This window comes from Clupea harengus, chromosome 11 (genome assembly GCF_900700415.2).
Source record: "Clupea harengus chromosome 11, Ch_v2.0.2, whole genome shotgun sequence".
NCBI classification, from domain to species: Eukaryota; Metazoa; Chordata; class Actinopteri; order Clupeiformes; family Clupeidae; genus Clupea; species Clupea harengus.
The window spans coordinates 27,719,194-27,737,114 of record NC_045162.1 but is presented as its reverse complement, the minus strand read 5'-3'; the positions used below and the strand labels follow the sequence as shown (position 1 = coordinate 27,737,114).

Below are 17,921 nucleotides of genomic sequence, written 5' to 3'. Positions count from 1 at the left end.
CTGTCAACATTACAGGGGGCTGAGTTTGGGCCCAGCCCCATGCAGACAATATGTGGATAAATTATACCTCTTTTATCTTGTTATCTGGCCATGAGATGCACATTATGACAAATGTAAATGAGGGCCAAAGGTTCAGTGTTTGTTCAGGAATCTGATTTGGAAATGTTGATACTAGAAGGGGAGGGAGGGACGGAGAGAGAGAGAGATACCTGGTCCTACTCATTCTTTAGACAGCACCAAAGGTATAAAGGAATAACTGAATGGAGCAGGAGCCATGCCAGAGACTCCAGTGAGTGAGACAGGCAGGAGCAGGAGCAGGAGCAGGAGCAGGAGCAGGAGCAGGAGCAGGAGCAGGAGCCATGCCAGAGACTTCAGAGGGCGAGACAGGCTGCTTAATTGAGCTGAACTAAGGAGAAGGCACAAGCTGGGCTGCTTATGCCTTGTAAAGCAGAACACTGAGAGGCCATGGAGCAGAAGCAGCTCCGCTTGGCTCACTCTTGGCACCAGACAGGGCCACATCTCAAAGCTCAAATATGGAAGTTTTACTGCCGTTACCACAGCACTCTCTTAACTTTCACACCATTATCAAACCCCTCATCAAAACAAACTTAATGTCGACATTTGAAGATTAAGACATACTTAAATCGCAATACAATACCATAGGGCAGTGCAAACCTATCCTTGTGCCCAGGTAACTAGCACTTGGCCTGTCTCATAAGGTGAGCATTCAGCATTAGTGTGTCAAGGTCCATCTGTTCAAGTATAAAGTAGCCTTAAGCCAAGTGCCATTCATCAAGTGTAAACCATGCTCCAGCGTAAGCTTGGCTTTCCCCGTAAATATCCCTTTGCCTACATACTTGTACATTAGGTTGTATAAAGTAGTGATGGCACTCATTTTTATTTCTTGTTTGCACATCAAGTGCAGAGCGCTGTAAATGTGGATCTTGTTTTGGGGAGTAAGTTCTCTGAGATGCTTCAGTAACACTGCACTGCATATGAGGAGTAACTCAGTAACACAGTAACACTGCACTGCATATGAGGAGGAACTCAGTAACACTGCACTGCATATGAGGAGTCACTCAGTAACACAGTAACACTGCATATGAGGAGTCACTCAGTAACACAGTAACACTGCATATGAGGAGTAACTCAGTAACACAGTAACACTGCACTGCATATGAGGAGGAACTCAGTAACACTGCACTGCATATGAGGAGTAACTCAGTAACACAGTAACACTGCATATGAGGAGTAACTCAGTAACACTGCATATGAGGAGTAACACAGTAACACTGCATATGAGGAGTAACTCAGTAACACTGCACTGCATATGAGGAGTGACTCAGTAACACTGCACTGCATATGAGGAGGAACTCAGCTGTGAAATCACTTAACAGAGACGCTTCCCAAGTCCATTAGACGGAGGCTCTTGAGATATTTCCCCTGAGCCATTTGAGAGAAGCCAGCCACATCACACAAAGACAAACACACATTCCTCCGAACGTTCTCCTGTATTGTGGTGATTGCTTTGCCAAGTTGCACGCCTGATGCCTGAACCATATTCATGGTGCATCACTTTGGACAAAAGCAAAATCAGCAAATTCAAGTTGAAGTGAGTACACACAGGCTTAAAAGCTCAGGGCAGCGGAACTCAATAAACCCCCCCCATCAGAAGGGCTTCCTTTAATTGTGCTTTGCATGCTGCAGGGTATGGGGAAGTCCCATAGTACGTCAACACTCTAGTCTTCCTCTCCTCGGAGATCTCATCACCTTTCCTCTAACCCCACTACCTTGTTTCACAAGCGCGGCCCTATATGATTTCCGCAACATAGCCGAAAAAGATTATGGGAGAAAAAAACCACTTGATAGTGTTACAACATTTCTGCCCGCATGAGTGACAGGCGCGTCAAAGATTTTGTCAGAATATAAGTTAATGAAACAACAACAACAACTCGGTGAATGTCTTGATATCAGCCTCTCACGTTCAGTGGTGTTAAGATAAATACAGTTTGCCTCATTGATGGCACATTGTGAACCAAGCAGGACATCCGGTCACTCGTAGACCGTCACAGGAAACTGAAACAGGCCTTTGGGACAGCATCTAAATATTCTTAGAATATTACAGTACAGGCCTACACGTAGAGTATCATAACACAAGTAGCTTACGGAGTCCGTAGGTCCTGTAACCGGAAAGTAGGCTAATCTCCCATTAAAAACGTTTGCATTTTTTTTTTTTTCATTCTATAGGCTAAAATTCAATTGAAAATGATAGTAAATGTCATATGAAATATATTTTTAGTCTTTTGGGTTATTATACTAGTACTGCTACACTCCCTATTCTATTACAACATATATATATCACCTAGACAGACATAGGTCAAATAACGTGTTTAAAAGCACGGTAGCTTATGTAGTAGGCTACATTTTGTTGATTGGACATATAATTTGATGATAATCAAACTGATAAAACCGAATCTAGAAAAAAAATGGAAAACACGGAATCTGGAAAACAAAATGGATTTCAAAGGTCCCTATAAAAGATCCAGGGCCCTCTCAGGCCCACAACATTCTGGAAATGATTGGGAAAACTTGCCCAAGAGCAGGATACTTAAATAGGTTCAAGTAAGTATGTTTAAGGACAGAATAGGTTGAATTCCATTTCACATCAAGGATAATGCTTTTCTAGCATTATGCACACCACTATCCCCTTGAAAACGTATAAAGAGATTTAGCACTAACTAACAGAAAGGCGGCGGGTTCACTGCTTTGATGAAACCACAGCCAGCTGGGCGTCTTTAAAAAGTGAGTGATATGAATCGCCTTGCTATGAGGCGTGTGCTAAAATAACCTTGGCTCTGATCACATGCCGTTCACAATGCACCACATCACACAGTAACCAATGACGAAAAATTCACACTAAGCCTATACTTTTAGCCACTCAAAAAATATCGAATGAAGTGCTTGATCCCTGCGTGTGTGTACATGGGAGATATGAGTGAGTTAAAGATGTGCGTGAGAGACTAAGGCTACGTTTACATGGAGCCTGGATTGCCTGAATCCGGAATTTTTTAGGGATCCGGTACCTTTTTTTAATCGCGTTCACACAGGGCCGTGTCAAGAAAAATCTGCATTCACAAGAAAATGCTGGAGTGGAGCGGAGTGGTTGAATCTGCTGTAAAGACGTCATGGAGCATGGAGTGACAGAAGACAGAAGTGGAGATCCAACTAGCAATCTTCCGATTGCTGAATGATTTCTCTACCACCTGAAATCACTAACCACAGCACTCAAACAGGACTAGTTATACTTCACCATAACCCTCGTTTGTGTTAAGTTACCGCTTTGAAACTTCCGTCTATAATAAAAATCTTTTCACGTCAGATTTGCTCATATAGGCTATTGCTGACACTTTTAAAAAACGGTTTTGAACAATGGTCTTATGCAAATAGATTAAACAGTGATAGATTAAAGTGTGGCTTGTTATATCATATCATTGTAATATCATCATATCATTGTAGTATCATCCCTTTCCTAACCAGCTTCTTAACAACATCGATTTAGTTTATGTTGTTGCTGTTATGAAGTGACGCAGCGGGGTAAATAAGGGTTCAGGCTGAGGTTGCGAGGTGGGGCGTGGGGTGTTCACGTGGGGCAATGACATCATCGGGTTAGAAAGTGTGCGGATCGGGCGTACACACGAACACGGATCCGCTGGCGGGTTCGGATCTACCCACTCTGGAGACCGGATTCAAAAGGTTGCGGATTCAGTGACCCAATCCGTTGGGTTTGTGTGAACGTGAGGCCGATCCGACAACATTTCTTTCCGGATTCAGGCAATCTAGGCTCCGTGTAAGCAGCCCCTAAAAGATGCAAGTCACTGAAGGGTGTGAGAGAGAGAGTGGAAGATGTGAGTGAAAGTGAATACCAGTCCCTTCATAGAAACCTAAAGGTGCCTTTCCACTGCAGGAATTCGCTGGACTTTCAAGTTGAACGTTAACAGGAACGGCCCGCTGCTCTGTCCTTTTTGGCTTTCTACCGCAATGCAGGAACTACCAGACCTACACCTTATCAGAGCCTTTGGTCTTCGATTACGACGTCAATTGCGAGCACTACTAAATAACCATACATTTCTCCAGCAGCAGTACCAACATTGCTGGTTTTAGAAATGGCGTCATCCTTCACTGCAAGCGCCACTACCATGGAGAAGGTACCTTTTTTTTCTCCCCCACAAACGGCTCTGAAAGAGGTTCTACAGAGGCAGTTCCCGCGGTCCGAACACAAAGCACAAAGGTGCGGGCCACCCTAAAACGATCCTCTAGTTCCTGCAGTGGAAACTGGCCTTAATGCTGTTGGTGAAAGATGTGCTGGGGTCAGTAGACCGCACTCAACTTGTGTCCTCTGTGGATCCCAATGCCCCAGTGGAGAGATGGAAGCACTGTAACTGGGTGTCATACTTTGTGTGTAAGAGGTTTAATCAGGTGAATGAAGCTACAGAAAAGCATGGTCCAACAAGAGAACCTTGGGGCACACCACACAAGATACACTTCATGAAATCAACTAAACAGAAATGGCCTGATTAGACAGCAGTGACAAACCCCGTCAGTGCCGTCTCAGGAAAAAAAATAAAAAAAACACTGCATCAGTCTATTAATTAGGTTTGTGCCCAATGGTATCAAAAGCATCCAACATCACCAGAATTAAATATTATCCTGCTTGCATCTGCAGTTATCAGGTACATCACTACAACCTTAAGACACAGTTTCTATTTTATGGAAAACACACTGAAATTCCTCAAGAATGTCCCACACAGAGCTGCTCCAGCACATTGTGACCAGCACATTCGAAACTGGAAATGGGCCAGTCATTTTTAACATGGATAGATTAAGTTAAGGTACTTTTACAAGGGGCTGCACACAAGCTGCTTCAAAGCATTTTGTGACAATCTGAAAAGTTACTATAAAGTGTCCAATCTTTTTTTTAGTTAGCTACAATCATAATGAATTTTACAATTGCCTGTTCCCTGGTTGAAAAGTGTATGGACACTTTTGTATGGTCCCTTCAGGAGACATAATGCAGATATCAGTCTAGCATTAGTGGTCACCAAATTATGCCTACACAGCCACATAGCTTCAGTCTTTACAAACAGTCTGTAGTTTCAATTTTAAATTAATAGAGTAAAAAAGTAAAATGTTATTTAAAGTAGAAACGGAACAAAAACAATGAATGCGCAGACAGCATATGGGTTCCTCAAGATGTAAAGCTTGGCACAGAGCCAGGGTGTTTAGTTTCCAATGGTTGTGTTTTTATCAAATCTCATATCTGCTGATTACAGAGTCACACCATTCATCACACCAATCATTCTACAAAGGACTAATTACTGACCTGCCCATAAAAAATGTCAAATTCAATTTCTGCTTTTATTACTCCAACTGGTTAAATGAATCACAGTTCCATAATTGCAAACCAAACCATCCAGAGCTGCCAGTTTGCAGGGCAGCACAGTCAGTAAGATTTAGTGTAATGCACACATTTGAATATATCCAAATCTCATAGTTGAATATCTTATGCTGACTTAGTGTATCTCAGCTGACATACTGAACCCCCCTCCAAACACACACACACACACACACCAACACACTATTAATGATATCGGTAATTATAAGACACCTGCCTGACCAGAGAGAGCTCTTACCTCTGGGAGCACATCAGTCCAAATGACCTAGCAATCTATTTGCACATCCAGAAAAAGTTTCCCTTTTTAAACAATGCGCTTCCTGCCGGACATATGTGTGCAAGTGAGAAAAAGAAAGGGGGGGGAAAAGAGAAAAATTTGCAAAGATGTCTGTATCAAATGACGCATTGAAGTGTATCTGCTCCCAGCCATTTCTTCGGTTTCAACACGAGACCCGATCTCTGCTGCTCCCTCCCATAAAACACCCTCAGACGAGTATCCCAGGCTCCAAGGTAATACACTTTTATAAGTGTTGGAACTAGAGTGGAATCCTTTGACAAACAATATTAGCTGGCTTATATTCAACTCTGCTAGGGTCTCGGAAACAATGCTGGTCTGGCAAGAATCACTTGCCTCACATAAATAATAAGCAACACATACACATTACTTGCTAAGGTGCCTTGAGAGGTCCAGAAGAGCTCTCCTGTCATAACTCTTTTGGAAAGCGTGTGTATTCTTATGATGAACACAACGCCTTAAGAAGTAAATTGTCATCTCTGTGGCTGTTCTATGGTCACAGAGAGACCACACTCAAATGTAGGGCAAATTATTGCCTGACATGTTTCCCAAAGAAAAGAAAACATTTCAACAGACAAACACATTGGTCCTAACCAGCTTACTGGTGACATACTTAGCTCCAGGTTGTTGACACACGCACAGGTTTTCAAGCAACCTCTCACCTTCCACTTTCTTTCATGCTTGCTGCTTTTTCCAGCTTTGTGTATTGTGGAAGCTCACAATGTGCAGCTCACTTTTTCCTCATAAAAGGGGGAGTTGCTGGACAGCAGCAGAGGAAGCCACCCTTTTGCCCCTCAGTGGCCACTTACGTCAGTTGTTTCTCTACAACAGCCTGTGCCAAGAACAACTTTTCTGACATTCCATTCTTCTCACAAGCTCCGGGAGGGGGTTGGTCGGAACAGCACGGTGTGCTCCACAGGTAGAAGGAAGCCCTTCCCTCCCCAAGCCCTTTCCTGCCCTGCTGATGAGCCCTGGGCTGGGTTCACACCTTCCTGCCTCTCAGCCGAGGGTTGGCTCTCCAGGGAGGTGTCATGAAGTGCGGGTTGAGCTCAGTCGGACATAGTGTGTCACAGTGGGACATACAGGTGATAAAAGCAGACCACAGCATAGTTGGTCGTATGCCTGCCTAAATATAGTTCCATATCATCACACCAACATTCGGGACATAGTACCCATATGTCTTGCAAACTTCCTTTGCAATAGCCCTTACCTGTGAAAGTATATGGTTCATTGCTGATTGACCATTCAAACGCAATGACATCTCCCTACCGTTGACTCATTTTTCACTTTTCAAACATGAATCCATATTCATGAACCTATATTCATTTTACTGTTTAAGTATCTTGCCTAAAACTCATCCCACACAGACCTAAGAATTCAGATTCACACTAACAGCCAGTCACGGCGATATCTTTTTGATAATGACAGCATAGTAGTCACTCGTCACGTTCTGCAGCACACACACCTCATTCTCAACATTCAGACCGCTCCTATCCCAGTGATACTGCATCACTTCGCCATAAGTTTAATTCGCCTAAATAATGACTGCAGCAAGCAAACTTTAGTTTCAGGTATAATGCTTCATAGCCATAGTGTATGATATAAGGACCTGATGCCATTGCATTTAAAGTTGTGTTCACAAGTCAGACACTAACGTGATGACTTTTAATCACATCTAACGTTATAGGCTACGTTACCCTAGATAAGTATGCAGTCGACCGTTCCCAAACGCTACCGAAACCCCAAATAGCTAACGTTAGCTGATCTTTTGGTTACTGAGTTTTCAGTTAACTTTGGTCAGCGGCTTAATCACAAGTGGCAAGTTTGACAACTTACGTGCGCTACCAAATATGAGTGTTAGTTCGCCAATTACTTGACGGCTATCGCGACTTACACTGGCTGCTGTTCGCAAAAAAAGTGTTGTATGAACTAGCCTAGCGTGACCCAACAACCACTACCAGCCCTTGAATTGAAGGCTTGCTTTTTCTACAGCAACATTATAGCCAATGTTGCAGTCATTCTAATCAATATATATAACATATAATAATCAAACATTACAGAAAATATACAATATTTTCTAATAAAATGGTTGGCCAAGTTAACTCGAAAGTGGATTATTTTTTCCTTCGTTCCAGCATGTATCTAATGAACTAAATTAAGTAGGATAGCTCAGCTATAAGCGAACTGACGTTACAAATCAAAGTTTCAGTACTGTCTGCCCGTCCCGTTGACCACCCGCATTAGAGCTAGTTGACCCTATTCATCGAAATCCTTAATAGAAGTGGCATCACCCACATTTGCAGAGTATCTTTTCCTCTGAACTGACAAGAGAATACATCTCCATCCCAAACACAAGACCTACTCCAGGTACATATAACGTTAGGTAACATTAGACGAGTCAGCTATCTAGGCCCATCATGGTAAATTATAAGTTAGCTCTGAAGAACTGAACATAACGTTAGTAAGATATAGTTAATCAGCAAGTTACTAACTTTGTAACACTGATTGTACTCAACTAGCGAATGAATTGTTTCAAAAGACAACCCGACTGCTAAACCGCATAATTTAAATATACATTATAGTGTTGGTTTAGCCTTTAAAGTGTTTATAAGCGCGAAACTCACAAATACATTTCATCACAATAGGTCCATGTGGGATATCTTCTTGGATGACATTTTCTTCTATGTCTATGGGGACGGGGTGCCACAATGCCGCCTCTAAATAAAAGGGCTTTCAAGGCGGAACTTTTACTATTTAAACATTTGGCGGGAAAGAGCTCTAATGTAAATAGCATCAATGACAATTTTACAAGGATTGATTTCCAAGTGGAGATTGTAAAGCTACATTTGATCTAGAATCAGTTGTCTAGGAAAGTGGATTCTTCCAGTGATTTTCACCTTAGTAAATGTCATCTCCATATTTAGAGGCGGAGTAAGACACACCCATTCTGCCACTAGATGGTGCTATAAACATTGCCTATTTACACTGTTGACAAAAGTGAATTAGGTCTGTCAGCAAGACTGAAATTTGGAACTTGGATTTCTATTAAGTTTCTTGCATTGGACAAGCTCTTTAGAATTTGTGTAGTCAGTAATTAATAATCATTTGAAACATGATTAAATTGATTAAAGCATTCCATTTTAAGTCTATGAACCATCCCATACCAAAGAGCGAAAAGCTACGGAGCATTTTTGTACAAATGATCAATGACGAAATGAATGCACACACGCTATTATTAACGCAAGCATCTCCCAACAACAACAACAACAAATAACAGAATATACTGAATATACTAGTCACCATTTTTATTAAAAAATATTACAGCCTTCATCTGCTGCACTAACATACCACAGGTTACAATTGTAGGAACAATTAGGGGTAGCTCTAAAGAACACTAAAGCACTAAATAACTCTATGAATGTGTATTATTAGGTTATGACAATACATAACCACAAGTAGGCTACCAGAAACACACATGACCTCAACACCTCCAGAACCCCTAAGAGAATTCAAAGTGTTTTTACATTTCACACTTTTCATTTGCAAATTCAGAGACAAAATACTGTGCCATTTCCTCATTTTGTATATATGGTTGTTTTGAAAACTTTATAAACCACCTGCTTTATTAAGTCTCCTTCTAAATAGATGTTAGCCTATATATTGAGGTGATACAGTACATATGCTAGGAACTCCAAGTGACTGGGTAAAACACTGAAATAACAGTTAACATCTGATTAGTCAAGCTAGTTCTTTACGTTCCTACTATAAATACAAATACACTTATAACAAGCAATGAACCATAACTGCTTTACCAGGGTAATTTGTCTGCACACTTCAAATAAGTGAATCAAGTTAGTATATTATTTCTGTCCCAGACCTTCAGGTCCTGAAGGTATATGTCCAGTGCCTGCCTGATGGACCAGCAGCCTAGAGTCATAGTGCCAATCAAAACAGACTTCAGCAGGCCCCCAGCAACCTCAGGGGATACGAGGGGACTGGTACTATTGAGTGCCACAAGGGCGGGCAAGCTTAAGGCCACACTCCCTAATACCCCTAACGTGTTCCCCGCAAAGAGACACACCGTGAGCGAGCAGGAGAGGGATGACAGGGCCAAGCAGCGGGACATCACAGCCAACCCATCCTGAGACAGCCAGTCAGTGAGTGTGGAGAGTAGCGCTGATCCAGTCAGAAGCACATATGCTGTAGAGTGGTCATCACTTAGCCAGAGGAAGCCAAAGGACACCGTGGCTGGGCCCAGTATCTCGGCAACCCACTGAAGGTCTTTCTGCACAGACACCAACAGTGGGCTGCAAGGAAGTGCAGACAGTCCAGACGAACAGGCCACGAGGAAAAACCCAACAGCTGGAGCTCTGTGAACCTGCAGAAATGTAATTCTGTTTTGAAATACACGATGTGGATAAATTATCTGGCGATTATATGATCAAATGTTGTAGCCTAGGCTACGATTAATCGTAGAGAATAGGCAACAGGAAAGATAAACAAGACTGGTAGACTATGTCCCAAGTAGCCTTGGCAATCATAGATGTTGATAGACCATTTACACTGAATAGATAATACACAGCAAATTGATTAAAGTGATGGCAGTTAGCTTTTAAGGAGAAAGATTGCAAACGAAATTGTTTAGTCACCTTGAAGAGTTTATGAGCGCTGAGCATGGCGACGAGACATAGAGCGATGTTCCCAACGGTTATGAAGTGGCCATTCATTATCGTCGTATAAGAATTCCTATCTAAACTACTGGCTTCCATATAGAAATTCAACAAGGCATACAACAGCTAATTGTTAAGTTATTTTCTCAAACATCTTAGCCTATGTTTACAGGCTATAGCCTATGCTGTAACTGTAAAAACACATGTATTAGCTTTTTCGGTTACTACGCATGAGTCTCGCATGCTGTTGGTCTGTGTATGTATACTTGTTAAAGACACAAACTATAATTTAGTGGCAAAATAAACATTCAAGAATCAGTCCGAGACTTATCAACCCACAGAGTGCAGGAAGAGTTCAGCACCAACTAGGACGTCGGCTACAGGAAGTATTCTGTCTTCTGGGCTGTGATTGGATAACGGTTTCCATCTGGAAATATTGGACATGTTACGCCATCTAGAGGCTATGGACAGTGCATTGCTAAAGCGCTATCCGCGAGAACTTGTATATGGAACACAGCGAGTAACATTCCTCAAGGACAAGGTCTAACACCCTAGAGGCCTTTTTGCTGACTTGTGATTTCCCTTTGTTCTTAAGGACCTGTTGTGCTTTTGTCACTAGCTCGCCCCTTCGAGCATTGCAATTATGATTCTCTCATTAAAAGGATTTCTGATTCGTGTGAAAGTAAGTGGATTGAGACCCTTTTCTTCATGCGTATTATATGAAGGTGATAGAACATTATAATTATAATAATACATATGTAAAATGTTGTATAACTGAGATTCATGATTTAATCATGACACCCCCCCCATTATTGCACTGTCCTTATGATACATGTCCCTACATACTATTAACATTCATGTAAAACAATTATACAATTATAAGTTTTTATTATCAGAATTTATTTTAAACCATTTTCTGTTCAGTGCAGTCATGCACAGACATATGTCATCCAGCAGCATATGAATTTATGGAGCACGTGTGTCCAAGATGTAAAATGCTTAATGTAACGTTCAATCCATCTACCACCCCAAAACAATTATGTAGTATTGCCATAACACCAGGATAAAGTGACCTTTACATTTTTTTTTTATTGAAAAAGTGGACCCTACGCCCGAGGGCGCGCAATAACTTTAAATGGCTTGGCTTTTAGCACCACACTGGCCACTCCTTTTAGGTCAGGCAGACACTCCTTATCTCCCGGATGAATGAGCTCAAAATCTCGCAGCAGGTAAGCTGTAAACAAGAAGATCTCCATCTTAGCCACAGACTCCCCCAGACACAAGCGAGCTCCGCCACTGAATGGCAGAAGTGAGCGAAGGGATGCTGCACCACCAGCCTCTGAAAAGCGCTCTGGAACAGAGAAGACTGTTAGCTACCATGAGTGCCACAGACCTATCTATGAAAAGTGGAAGTAGTTAAACACACAACTCATTCAAACCTGGTTTGAAGCTGTAAGGGTCTCTCCATACTGTAGGATCATGGTGGGCTCCAAAAAGGTTGGGAATTATCACTGTGTCTTTTGGTATGAAGTATCCTGCAATGCTGTACATAAGTCATTGTACAATAAAGATAGTCTACCAGTTCTAACCGCAACAAGTGTGGTAGGCCACTGATACATATTACACATAGAAAAACAATATAGACATGCAAAGGTTAAGGTTCCTTGCTTGTTCCTGGTTCTCTATAATAAATACAGAATCTGTAACACTATACTTTCTACCATTCCCCTTTTGGCCTGTAGTGCTCCTACAGTGAGACTAGTGACATGCATCGTATGAATATGAATGAATGTTGGTGGTGGTCGGAGGGGCCGTAGGCGCTGATTGGTAGCCACGCTTCTGTCAGTCTGCCCCAGGGCAGCTGTGGCTACAGATGTAGCTTACCACCGGTATGACTGTGTCTGAATGATTACTGGACTCTGTAAAAGCGACTTTGAGTACTTAGAAAAGTGCTATATAAGATACATTAAATAAATAGTGAACATAGACTCACCTACTATCCCTGATGGCTCGGTGAGGCACAGCCAGTGGTGCTACAGGTCTCAGCCTAAGGACCTCGCTGATCAGAGCAGATAGGTGAGGCAGCCGGTGCCTGTCTTTGTACTCTGGGTAACGGGCCTCCAGCACCGAACACATCTCCTCATGAACTCTGTGCTGGATCTGGACAAAATGTGGTAGAGACACACCCCAGCTAGTGAAGAGCATGAACTGAATCTATACAGTCTACAATAGGCTTCTACTCTTCTTTAGAAACCCTTCCTTTAGTTTCACCTACTGATTCTATATGTAAAAGATCATGCAAATGATAAAGAACTGCATTTAGATTTTTTTTGTCCGTCATTATTCTGCAGATTGGTGATGTTTTTGAGGGGTCGAACAGAGAGTGTCTATTGACCATGCAGTACCTCTGGTCTGTGGAGGAGGAAGGCCACAGTCCAGCTTAGCCAGGCTGCTGTGGTCTCGGTCCCACCGATTAACAGATCCACTGTGGCCATGTGCACATGAGTGGCCGTCAATGTCTGTGGAAAATTAGCACAGCCACTTACACATAAGAGTGTTCTAGCATCATTTTGTGGCCTAACACTCACCCCAGACCTTTTCAGCTGAATTACTCTCTAAGCATAGCCCAGTGTTGAGTACTGGATTTAAACCTGATACTTATCAAAATAGAAACAGACTTTGGAATGGAGTGGCCATTTCTATTCTGTACCTGAGTTGTTTGACATTTCTTGAAGTGGCACCGTGGTCACTTACCGACCCCTGTGACTCAGTCTTTAGGTGGCACCGTGGTCACTTACCGACCCCTGTGACTCAGTCTTTAAGTGGCACCGTGGTCACTTACCGACCCCTGTGACTCAGTCTTTAAGTGGCACCGTGGTCACTTACCGACCCCTGTGACTCTCCCTCAGGCTTGTCCAGGCACCTCAGAAGAGCTGTAAGGGCAGCCCCTTCTTTTATGACATCATCTTCCGCCTGATAACACACAAACATAAATGGAGTGACCAAAAATGTTTTTTTTTTTTTTTGTGTACACAAATTGGCACGGTATGGTACATTCATCTTTCTGTGTTGCAACCTTCAGTTCCTCCAAGTGTGTCTTAATGATGTCATCTCTCCTTGACACTTCTTTCAAGAGTCGAGAGAAAGGAGGATTTGGCAGTTTCTGATCGACCAAAAAGATAAAATGACATGTCAAGGTGATAATACTGAAGCCATCCGACAGGCCTGCTGTGATAACAATAAAAGACCACATTAAAGCAAACTCCTGAGTTGGATAAATGAGAGTCCAATACAGCAACATGGACAGACCTAGATATGACAGTTAAGGATGGGGTGGGTGGAGTACTGACTCGAAGGATAGGGAAGGAATCCAGGGCTGAGATCCAAGAGGAGCCCCACAGCGCCACAATCTCATTCAGACAGCCGTGGAGGCGCTGCAGCTGCGGTGAAGTCTTGTCATACTAACATAGAAGAACAGCATACAAATATTACCAATAATGTGCGTCACACATGTAATAATAATAATAATAATAATAATGTATTTTATTTGTAATGCACTCTTCATTCAAAAGAATCTCAGAGTGCCATGTAACTGTGAGGTGATGGCATACCGCTAACAAAAGCCTTATTCAAACTATCTACCCATATCAGTGTTGTGATCAGTTCAGGTTATGGTTATATATGTCACATTCTGGCTATATTTGTATTGGTTTTGTATTTTGGTGACACAAAAGGCACAAACCTGTTTTCCAAAGGCAAGAGTAGTGATAACATTACTGGCAGCAACGGTGAAATCCTCAGAGAGGTCAATTGGTGTTTCATTATATTCTAGTAGCACCTGAATGTCAGAGAAAAACCCACTAGTGATCAGTTTGTTGTAAGAAAACCCCACTTTAGAGTTACATTTGACTGACATGGCCCCCTGGAAAGCTGTGTATGTGTGTATGTGTATGATTTTCCCCTCTGGCAGTCAGTCTAAAGGATGCTGTGTGCGTACTGTGGATACGTGTGTGTGGTTGTGGGACGTACTTGTCTAAGTTTGAGCGCTTGCTGCTGAATGACAGAGTGAAGAGATTCAGCTGTGCACCGCTGCAATGCACTATGGACCAGACGGCGATGCATCTTCCACTCGTCACTGTAGTCGCCCAGGGAGATGGAGCGGCCTCCTCCGGAGACAATGTCACCTTGGAAGGGGGAAGTCAACACACCACCCATTACCCATTGTTGCATTGACATTTTTGCTGATACTGATATGTCGATATATTACCAAAAGAACTTTGTCAAGAAGCAAACACCTGTAAACGAGTGTGGTATATTACCAACCTGTAAACGAGTGTGGTACATTACCAACCTGTAAACGAGTGTGGTATATTACCAACCTGTAAACGAGTGTGGTACATTACCAACCTGTAAACGAGTGTGGTACATTACCAACCTGTAAACGAGTGTGGTACATTACCAACCTGTAAACGAGTGTGGTACATTACCAACCTGTAAACGAGTGTGGTACATTACCAACCTGTAAACGAGTGTGGTACATTACCAACCTGTAAACGAGTGTGGTACATTACCAACCTGTAAACGAGTGTGGTACATTACCAACCTGTAAACGAGTGTGGTACATTACCAACCTGTAAACGAGTGTGGTACATTACCAACCTGTAAACGAGTGTGGTACATTACCAACCTGTAAACGAGTGTGGTACATTACCAACCTGTAAACGAGTGTGGTACATTACCAACCTGTAAACGAGTGTGGTATATTACCAACCTGTAAACGAGTGTGGTACATTACCAACCTGTAAACGAGTGTGGTACATTACCAACCTGTAAACGAGTGTGGTACATTACCAACCTGTAAACGAGTGTGGTACATTACCAACCTGTAAACGAGTGTGGTACATTACCAACCTGTAAACGAGTGTGGTATATTACCAACCTGTAAACGAGTGTGGTCTCCCTGCAAAGTCAGACCATTTCTTTACCAGGGCTTCTCTGATGACGTCACTTCCACTTAGGACCACCATGGCTGTATCAAAAACAAAGATTGCTCTACATTTTGAGAAGTCAGTCATATATCATATGTTTAGGAATTCCATTTGCCACCACAAAATGCTAGTCAGATATAAGTGATAAAATCTTTACTGCTGTTGCCAAATTTAAGACGATAGATGTTCCCATAGCGACGGGCCAAAGTTGTCAGGTGACTAGGCAGGTGGTCTTGCATGAGCTCCAACATGTTGCCAAGGAGAGGGAGAGACGGAGGTCCAGGTAGAGTTGTAGATAGAGGACGAGATTCTAAAGAGACAAAGAGTGGAGAAGTCTTGGCTCAGTAGCTGCAGAGTGAGACATACACACACAACGTGATGTTTACATTTATTTGGATTATCTACACTTTATCCCTACAGCAATAATTACACATGATATCATAATTATAGACTACTGTGATTGCTTTGTATGCAGTTTAGAGCTACAATTAACAATTAACAGAAGTAGGTCTGAGTTTTAAAGAGATGTATGCGACTGACACAACACAACATTACCATTGCAGATATTTCCACAGGCATGAGACGAAAAACATGGACAACACTGGGGAACAAACCTGAGCTATCTCTTGAACACGGTAAATGCGTCATGATTTCCAAGAGAACCATCGATGCAAAAAACTTACAGTACCTTTGTGTTCAGAGCTAGTCTGGTCATTCTTCTGGCACCTTCCTTGTCTGAAGAGACGGGCCACCAGCAACCATAGAGCAAAAACCACCACAGCCAGTCCTGTACTCACTACCCATTCCTGCATGATGTGGATACGCTGAAGGACAGAGAGAGGAAGCATGGAAGCCTGCTGGGGACAGACTTTTGAAAACTCATCCCAGCACTACTCTCTGCTTTTATTGTCTTGGCCTAAAACCACCCCCCCACACAAGGGCCTGTTATCCATTCACAGAGTGAGGCCAAACTAATATTTTCCTGACCTTCATCTGAAATATTAGCCGTCAAAGTGTCAAACTCCAACAGATTCTACAGAGTCAGGTAAAACTGTCTAATAGTGCATTTTCATTTTTCAGAATGTTTACAGAATTTATTTTCAGTATTTACGTATACATCAAGTAAAAAAATCTACGAACCCAAACATTTGTGGATAGCTTAATGTTGGACAAAGTGGTCATTTATATTAGCGCGCATTAGGGTTCCTGACAAGGACACTGGAAAGAGTGTTTTTGAAAGAGTGAATTACAAGAAACAAACTATATATCTACAACGTTCAACAAAATCACTATAAAGAGTCATTATTTTATGTATACAAACAAGCCCAATTGCATTCCTGGACATAGAACCGTGACATAAGGAGTAATTGTAGGAAAGGGCCTCAAAAGTCCAATTCTGTGGTCCAAGAGCAACCACAACTCAGAAATGAATGTTTCATTTAAGCAGTCTGGCAAAACTCCTAGCAGTCACACAGATTTCAACACCAGTCGCTTAAATTAGCAACAGAGCAAGACCGTCTGGAATGTCATATATCCACTTCATCCTTTAATGTCGGCCATGAAATGTTCAGCTTTTTCCCCCTCGTAGATTTACAAAACAAATGCTGCATTCATCCACTCTACGTGGTGAACACGCTGAAGCGGCGCAGGATTTTGAGAAATGCCGTTTGAATTCCAGTCTCAAGAGCCCACGAGGGAGGAGGTGTAGTGACTGGCCATTTGAACAGTGTGCCATAAAGTAAAACACCCTGAGGGGAAAACAGCATCTTGGATGACACATGTAAAAGTCAACTTTTTTTAGTTTGGCAATACATTCTAAAGATTCAATTGTAAAATAAAGATACGTATACGTCTTTTCATTTCTTATTTTTAAAAGTAAATTATTATCGCAACACTTCACTTCATAGTGTGTAGTGGGCCAATGGACAGAATTGATTTTTTACAAGGGAACGCTGTTATTTCTCCACACAGAGGGTTGAAGAAGGTCTTGTGACATGCCATGATGTTGACGCTATCCTTATCAAAGCAACATGCCTCCAGTTTCTCTGTGAGGAAGCCCTTTCTCTGTAACACTCTTATTTTCAACCTTCATTTGGGTCTCGCTTTTTGTGTTGTACTTGTATGGGATTATAATGAGAAAAACTCTTATGCCTTAAAAGAATCAACTCAAGAATCAACAAAGGAATGATCTTAATCCACAGCCACTATTTTAGCACACACCCAGTTGATTTAATTAGGCCATTTAGAAGCAATGCAGTCAATGAATCATTTTGTGTTTGATGAAGGCCTGCACTCTCTACTTAGGTCTGCCTACTGAAGTTTCAATGAATAGGCTGTTGGTATAGTTGAACAGAAAGATACGTTTTCCATTTTTCAACTGAGATATGAGCTGTATTTACACTTTTCTACTGCTACTGTATCATCTGAGTACAAATCATGTCATTATATTCAGACGACAAACTGACGACAACAGTTACTGGTATACATTGCTTTATTGGTCTAATATTTTGCTCCAT

At 42.0% G+C, this 17,921-nt stretch overlaps 2 protein-coding genes and 1 long non-coding RNA gene across 3 annotated transcripts in view; all 3 read right to left on the bottom strand.

The window, feature by feature from the left end:
- Positions 1-9,037: 9,037 nt before the first annotated feature.
- LOC122133244 lies at positions 9,038-10,795 on the bottom strand. The gene is made up of 2 exons (XR_006152647.1): positions 10,397-10,795; positions 9,038-10,125 (listed from the first exon to the last, which is right to left on the bottom strand). It is a non-coding gene; the product is annotated as an uncharacterized LOC122133244 (long non-coding RNA).
- A 476-nt stretch (positions 10,796-11,271) lies between these two features.
- On the bottom strand, positions 11,272-15,728 carry LOC105910687 (steroid 21-hydroxylase). Its single transcript, XM_031576422.2, is given in 11 exon segments — positions 11,272-11,768; positions 11,857-11,960; positions 12,411-12,577; positions 12,823-12,936; positions 13,304-13,368; positions 13,472-13,580; positions 13,768-13,878; positions 14,160-14,255; positions 14,447-14,601; positions 15,357-15,446; positions 15,563-15,728. Coding segments are annotated over 11 exon segments (1,350 nt in total). The 5' UTR covers positions 15,657-15,728; the 3' UTR covers positions 11,272-11,523.
- A 2,161-nt stretch (positions 15,729-17,889) lies between these two features.
- Positions 17,890-17,921, bottom strand: part of tnxba (tenascin XBa) — an 8,271-nt gene continuing 8,239 nt past the window's right edge. The window contains exon 14 of the mRNA XM_031576960.2: positions 17,890-17,921. This exon is cut by the window's right edge and continues 847 nt beyond it. The gene's annotated coding sequence lies outside the window, so the exon portion shown is untranslated.